The following is an 8,621-nucleotide window of genomic DNA, read 5'->3' on the forward strand; positions in this document are numbered from 1 at the left end:
AAATATAATCTAAAAGAAAATAAGAAAAAAATGTTATTAAAATTTATTTTTAAATGTTTCGTTACATGCAAATATTGAATGTGACTTGAATATAAATATTTAGCAAATTTAGTATTGGAGAATAAGGTTGATCGTGTTTACTTACATAATACTTCTTAATTTGTAAAAAATCTTTAAAATATTTAAATTATTATTTAATGATCATCTTCAAGTTTGATATTGATAATATAGAATATATTATATTCCGAAATTCTTGAAAATTTTATTATATCTCAATTGAGTTATTAATTTGTTGAATTAATTTTTGATGTATATTTATTTTTATATTATATACTTTTTATTTTAAAACTTCTTTAAGTAAAAATTAAATAGTGTCTAGTGATCTGGGAGGCCAGATAATCAATCAATTTGGGATCTAAAGGATTTCAATATTTGCTTATAATTTTGTAACAAAGCATTTATGGACAAACTTCATATACATAACAATTTTTTCTTATTTTTGGATATTGTTCTTAAAGACATTAGGAATTAATTATGATGAATTTTATGAATGTCATGGAGATAGATAATGGAAATATGAAATCTCAACATTAATAATTTATGCATTCAAAAAATATAGATTCTAGTTATTATATAAATACAATACAGTATATTGTACTACAACCGTCTTACAACTATCTCGTAATTAAAAGATAATATAACATTTCATCTCATTCAAGCTCAACATTCACAAAACGTCTAGATATTTTATACAAAATAATTTTTTTATATTTTTGCAAAGTCATTGAAATACAAATTTGTTTAATTATTTTCTTACATTGTTTATATATAATAACATTGTCTTATTTTTTATTGAATATTATGAATAATATAACATCTATTATATACGATTTACCTTTTAAAATGCCTGAATGAGATTTCGTATTATTATAAAATTAGATTTCTTTAGATTTCTTTAGATTTCTTTCTATTATTATAAAATTTATTTTTAATACCTCTATTAAATCCAATTTTATTTTAATTGAGATATTATTACTAATCAGAAATATATTTTTAATTTTATTTCTAAATAAAATTCTTGCAATTTTATCGAAACATAAAATATGCACATACCATACATGTGCGTGCGCAACACGAGCACAAATATTATCTGTATACAAATATCTTATACATATATATATTCTTTTTACAAATATTTTTTTAAAATATTTTGTATTTATATGTCATGAAAATATTATTGAAATTTGAAATATCATAATCTTATATACATTATATCGAGCATTATTTTAAGATAATAAATAAAAAAGGAGAAAGAATAGTACATTATTTAATTATATATGTAATATTGTATTGAACGATACGTTCAATATCTCGTGAATTAATTTGAAATAAAGATTGAAATTACTAAAGATAAAAGGTATGAAAAATATATATTTAGAAATATGCTTAAAATAGAAATCAAAAAAGTCCTATTTAAATAACTTTCAAGAAAGATACTTTTAAAGATAGTTTTAATTATTAGATTATTGATAGATTATAGATATATATATATTACTTTTCAAGATTCTATGAAATATTTTGTTAGTTCTTTTAAAATATAATCTATATTTTTCTTAGCAAAACTATGGAGAATGAACAACGACATTATGAATTAAGAAGTGGAAGTAGATCTCGTTCTAGAACTCCTTTGATACAAAACAGCACTTTAATTGAACCAGAGACTTTAGAACATCATTATGACTTAAGAAGTCAAAGTCGGGAGAAATCTTATACTCCTGGAGAAATTGCAAATAGTAAAAAATCTGCTTTTAAAATTTCGTATGTTATATATATAATATTAAAAATATTAATTATTATAATGAAAGAATATATAAATTTAAATATATTTTATATGTTGTTCAAATTATCATTTTAATTTTGCAATAGATCCAGTAATTGCAGCAAAATAAATGATCAAGAAATTACAATAGAGAAAAAAAAAGAAATTGAAACATTAGAACATGAATCTAAGCAATTTAAAAATTCTTCTATTAATATAAAGAAAGGAGAATGTCAATCTAAACAACAAAAAGCAAAAGAACAAGTATTTGCAAATGGTCAAACTGACAATAAAGAAGTTTTTGAATATAAAAAAAAAAAAAATCATAAATCTACCTTTCTTCATAGAACTTTCACTAGTGATTATTCTTCAGAGGAAACAGAACAAGAAGAATCAGATAAATTATATTCTGCACATGAAATTTATAAAAAAGCTGGTGATTGGTGGAAGTATGTATTATAGAATTTAGAATTTAGAATTAGAATTAATAAGTTAATTAAATTTTCTATAATTTAATTAACTTAAATTTTTTAATTAAATTAAATTTTTTAATTTAAATTTTCTATAATTTAATTAACTTATTAATTTTTTAAATATAAATAAAGTTTATATATTTTTTTATCAATTTTATAGTATTTATTTTATTCTATATTAAAATCATTAATGCTATAAAACTAGTAAATAGAATGAACATTTTGAAAAATAATTTTTTTTTCTTTTATTTCAAGCTTTATATATATGTACGCTATAGCTTTATATATATTTATAATCATTAGTAACAAAGATTTAATTTTTCTTTGTAAAGATTATATTTTATTGTAGAATTATTTCTTAATTAATAAGTAGTTAAGAAAAATATTTTTAATATGATTCTGTGATGTTATAGTGATCGAATTTAAATCATATTATATTAAATTTATGTGAATATTTGATATAATTATTGGATATCATATTTTATATAATTTTATGATTGTGGAAATAGTTTAGATCTTTCTAACATTTATGGCTGATTTTTACATGTCCTTTTTTAATAATAAATTTTATTATAATTATTTTTTTCTTTATATTGATTATAAATATTGATTAGTTTTTTAGTAAATTTTTTCTTATATTATTAGTTTTTTTAGTTTATAATCTATTCAATTTTTTTTTTTTTTTACTATTATAAATCACATCTTTTTTGTTGTAATTTGTGAATTATATATTATTATTAATAAAGTTGGTATATATAGGTTTGTATTACTTGTATGTCTTTTTTTTTTATGTATTATTTTTTTATATATTTTATTATGTACAATATTTATAGAATTCATAAAATTGATATAAATAATAGAACATTAGAGATTAATTTTATATAATATAGAAGACTTTAACAATAATTTAAATAAATAAAATAATTATATAATAAAACAATAAATAAAATTATTGCAAAATGTGTTATTTTCGATTGCTGTTGTTGATAATAAGAAATTTTGGCCAGTTTTTAATGCATCAATATAATTTTATTTTAATTTATGCATTTATTGTTCATGAATTTATGAATTCAATTTTGCATTCTATGCTGGTTTTTTCGTTTTTCAAGTATTTTACCAGATGAGTGTTTATTTTTGGGGTTTTTATAGTTCAAGGTATTATATTTCTGTGATTTCTTTCAATGATATATTTGGTATTTTTGTTTAAAAAGATTTTCTTATATGGGCTGGTAGCTTTGGTTATTTATTACATACTTATATATGTATAAGTATATAATACCTATTTGAGAATATATTATTGTACATAGATTTGTCTATGCTGAGGATTTGATTGTGATAAGTGATTGAAAATTTTTTTTTTTCCTTAAATGTTGTTTCTTTAATTTATATTTGGACTTATATAGTTTTCTGTAGGTAATCTCAATGTATTTTGAATGGATTTAATTATTTTAAATATATTAGATTTTGTTGAATTATGAATTATTGAGCCATAATTTAATTTATTTCTCATCAGTACTTGATAAGTTTTTATTAGGTTTTTTTGATTCATTCTCCATTGATAGTATATTAAGATCTTATAATGTTTATTTTTTAAAGGCATTTTTTTTTTAAATATGAAATCTTGTTAGCTTTTTAGCCAAAAATTAAGTTTTTTTATTTCAATATTTTTATATAAAGTTTTAATGGCTATTATTTATATTTTATTTTTTAATATAATACACTAGATTTTTCAACAGAATCATTTAAATTCTGATTTCTTTTACTATATCAAAAGTTCATTTAAATTTGATTATAAAAATTCTGTGATTAAATTTTTTTTCTAAAGCAAATTGTCTATGAACAAGTTTCTTTGGACTGGAAAAATTATAGTTTTTATATTTTTAATTATTATAGTTATTATATTTTTAATTCTTAATAGAACTAACTAATTTTTGTGATTCAGTAACTTCATTTTCAATAAAGACCAGATTTAAGAATTCCATTTATTTTGATTTGCATATATTTATATATGAAAAAATTTTTTTATAAAATAAAAGCATATGTTTATTTGCTAATATAATAAGTATGTCAATAATCTTTAATCTTTTAATTAAACTATATATTTATTCTATATTTTAATAAACTTTGATTTTTATGAAAGCATTGTTTGAATATTAATAAAAATGTCTGTGATTAAACGATATCACCAAAATTCATATTAATTGGATGTTAAAATATTGTTGAATTCTAAAAATTATTTTAATAGGTTTTTAATAATTTTTTCTAAAAATTTGTACATGCAATTGATTAAAATAATCAATTTATAATTTTCAGGTTTTTATGTTTATTTTTATTCAATTTTGATATTGATACAACTTTTGTTTTTTTCTATTTGTCTCGAAAAACATGAATCATAATGTAAATTATTTAAATTTTAAAAGGTACTTTATATTGAAAATTCTTTATATAAAAATATATTTACTATGTTATCTGCTCTTGGAAAAGTAAGAATTCTTGTTTGCAGGATAGATATTAATTTTTCTAAGATTATATCTAAGATTATATCTGCTTTTAAAATAGAATCTATTATTAAATATTTAATATTTTTTAGTATATTGTTTATTTTAATTAAATGATTTTGTATTGTTTATAGAAAAAAATAGATCATGATTTGAATTCTTTGGAAGATTACAAAGAAAAATCTTTTGAATTTGTTATATATTTGTATTTTTTATTGCTTAGATCAAAAAATTAAATTTTTCTTTATAATTAATATTTTCTATATATCGTTATTAATTGTTATAATATATTAAATGTTAGATTCAAAAATCAAAATTCAAATTAAGGTCTTATAGTTTGAAATTTAATTCTTAATGCATAAATTTTGGGAACTTACTCGATATTTATTATAATTATATTAATTTCTCATTGTATATAATATCGAATATGTCATTATAATAATTCTCTATTTATTATTATCTCTATTTGTAAAAACGCATTTAATTGTGCGTTATTTTTGTATATTGTATTGATTTATTATTCAATTTTTAAAATTTTTTTATCAGTGTATTTCCGAAAACGGACTATACCTATTCAGAAACTTCTAAGTGTCGTTATGAAATAGCACCAGGTATATTAGCAATGCCTAATATGTCACGACGTTCTATTCATTCAAAGGATTCTAATCAATTTTTATATGATTTGTCTGATATATGTGAAACAAAAAATGTCGAAGAAAAGGAAGGAACAAAAGTAGAAAATTATACAGTAAGTATAATATGATATAATTCCAACAATATTTACATGTTTTAACTAATAATATTAATAACATTAACATAATATCAATATTAATCTATTTTTAATTGTATTTTATTCCTATTTTTTTATAGCCCATTAATGAAATGAATGAATTTTATGGAACACATATGCCAAATTTAAAATCTAAAATCCAATATACAAAAATGCATGTAAAACAATATTGTAGTCATCGACAAATAATTTATGCAAAATCTGATAATTTGAAAAACTGGAAATCAAGGTTTGTGATTTGTTTTCTGCATATATGATAAATAACACAAATTATTTTTGATAGCATATAAAACCAAAAATATTTTATCATTTCTATTATAAAAATATGTTTTTTTGCAGACAATTATATTCTGATTTACCATCAAAATATATAAATTTTCGGAAATGTAATATTACATCTTCTCTTGATTCCGATGCTGAATTAGAGGAAACAGTTCCAAAGAACTATAACCAGAGAAATAAAATAACACAACAATTCATGAGTTTTATATTAATTATGGTTCTATGGTTCAATAAATTTCTTGAGTTTTTAAAACTTAAAACAGTTAAAAGAAGAGAATATTATGCCACTTATGAATATCAAAGATATGGTATAGTTCACTAACATATGTATTATATAAAAATTATATTAAAGCAATAGCTTTATTTATAATAATATTACAAAATAAATAAAAAGCTTTATTTATAATAATATTACAAAATAAATAATTTATTTTAAAATAATTAATAATTTTATTCAATTGCAGAATCTAAAATCTGGAAATATATTGATCGTTCTTTACAATATGTTTATTTTTTTATGGTCAAAATGCTTTTATTTGACTCATGGTTACTGAGCCGCATATTCAATATCAGAAATTGGATCCATCAAAAAAGTCTAAAAGTTTTTTGGATTGCCTTATTGCTATTGCTTCTGCTTACTGGTAAATTTTTATAATTGTTAAATCATTGTAAGAGATTCGCCAATTAAGAAATCCGTGTCTTCATATCAATATTTATTTATCTTTTTTTTCTTTTTTTTTAATACTTTATTTATGAATTATTTCATATCGAATCGATTACTTTTTGATTTTAATATCAATGATTTTTTTCTAAATGAAATATAATGTAAATGATATGAACCAAAAAGGGAAGTTATTATTTTCCTCAATTCAAATTTGTTTAAAGAATATGAAACTTTGAATTCTATGATTTTTATCAATTCTTATTAAACGAATTTGTATTTCTGAATTGTTATTTTTATAAATTTATAATTTATAAAGTTTTTTTTTCTTTTAATTTTAAAAATTCAATATCTAAATACATTTTTTTTTATTTTAAAATTAATCTTTTAATATTGAAAATTATAATTTTATTTATAATTTTTATTTTTTTAATTTTTATTTTATAAATTGGAAAAGATTAAAGATAAAAAAGATTTAAAAAAGAAATATGACATATATATTTCTTAAAGTTTTAACTACAACATGAATTTTGATGGAACTTTTAAAACGTTGTTATTTTAAGATATAGTAAGTACATTATGCATTTTATTATTATGCTCAATAGTCATTTATATATATATAAATTTTATTGATCACTCTTTGCCTATGATAGTTATTGTGATAATAAGATTGATTTGTATTAGCTTACTTTCTTATTTATTATTTATAAATATAAATATAAATATTATTTATAAATTATTTATAAATATAAATATAATATAAAATTATTGCTCAGTAGATGAGATAAACTATTAATAAATTAAATGATAATCTTCTTCCATCAGAAAAAAATAGAAATTAATGATAAATATATGATAAATAAAAAGAATGGATAGAATTTCTGTTTTTGTATGAAAGAAAACATTTGAAATTATTTATATATTATTTATATAAGATTTAAAACAACTATTTTTATCGCATGAAAAAGTTATGTAAAACTTTATATAAAACTTATGTAAAACTTGTTCATAATATAATATTTAATGTAATTATGTTATTGTCATAAAGTATCATTATTATTATAAAGTATCATTATTAAAAAAGAAATGATAAAATCTTTTGATGTATAAATGACTATTAAGGGCAAATAATAATATTATTTAATATTAAAACGTGCGGCATATTTATCGATATATTAATAATTCATAGCCAATAATTTTAAAAATTTCATCATAAATTAAAATTCATTTTGCAATTGAAATTTCAAGAAATATAATATATTTTTTTTTTATATTTTTAATCTTTAATCTTTTCGATAAAATTTGCAAAATAAAAAATTTTATATTACTTTATAATTTTCAATATTAAAAAAAATATTTTTAAACATAATTTTTCGAAATAAAAAAAACAATTCGATCTGATAAATGATTACAGAGAAAATTCAAAAATGCAAATCAATTTCGTGAAAATTGACAAAAATTGTAAGATTTAAATTTTATATTTTTTAAACAAATTCGAAACAAAACAAAATGTTTTTTTTCTGCCTTCTTAATTGCATCATATTTCAGTTAAAAAAAACCGATATAAAGAATAAAAAATAATCGATTTAGTGTGGAATGATTTCTATTATGTTCATCCACAAGATTGAATTTTTGCCTTGGCATCTTCGGGAAGACCGGTGAAACCTATCCTGGCGTTTCTTTTTCTTTTTGTTTCAGGAACTTACATCATGCAAAATCAGTCCTTTATCTGTCTGGATTCTCTGCACAATATTCCCTATGATGTCACTGAGATGAGCTATCGCATCTTTAATGATATTATCAGTTTAACATCTTTTCGAAGCGATTTATTTATTGAATATATAAAAGTGTTTAAAAATTTATCAATATATTTTATGCCCGGTATGAACGTGTCTTTACCCGAGATGCCTTAGCATTGGTTAGAATTTAATTTAATAATTAGGTATACTTTTTATTTTTGAAAAACTTTTTCATTTGCTGGCTCTTATTTATTTTATATGTAGCTTATAGCAACATGAAATTTAATTGAATTTATTTTACACACACACACACACACACACACACACACACACACACACACACACACACACACACACAC

The 8,621-nt window shown here is 19.3% G+C and overlaps 1 protein-coding gene across 1 annotated transcript in view; it reads left to right on the forward strand.

Annotated features, from left to right (window-relative positions):
- Positions 1 to 8,621, forward strand: part of LOC102678671 — a 13,129-nt gene that overhangs the window by 644 nt on the left and 3,864 nt on the right. Inside the window, exons 2-7 of the mRNA XM_031508656.1 lie at positions 1,618 to 1,818; positions 1,927 to 2,268; positions 5,337 to 5,538; positions 5,661 to 5,809; positions 5,920 to 6,170; positions 6,327 to 6,503. Coding sequence (XP_031364516.1) covers positions 1,625 to 1,818; positions 1,927 to 2,268; positions 5,337 to 5,538; positions 5,661 to 5,809; positions 5,920 to 6,170; positions 6,327 to 6,503 — 1,315 coding nt within the window. The 5' untranslated portion in view covers positions 1,618 to 1,624. The remainder of the gene's footprint in view (positions 1 to 1,617; positions 1,819 to 1,926; positions 2,269 to 5,336; positions 5,539 to 5,660; positions 5,810 to 5,919; positions 6,171 to 6,326; positions 6,504 to 8,621) is intronic.

Source organism: Apis dorsata, unplaced genomic scaffold (genome assembly GCF_000469605.1).
Source record: "Apis dorsata unplaced genomic scaffold, Apis dorsata 1.3 scaffold_94, whole genome shotgun sequence".
NCBI classification, from domain to species: domain Eukaryota; kingdom Metazoa; phylum Arthropoda; class Insecta; order Hymenoptera; family Apidae; genus Apis; species Apis dorsata.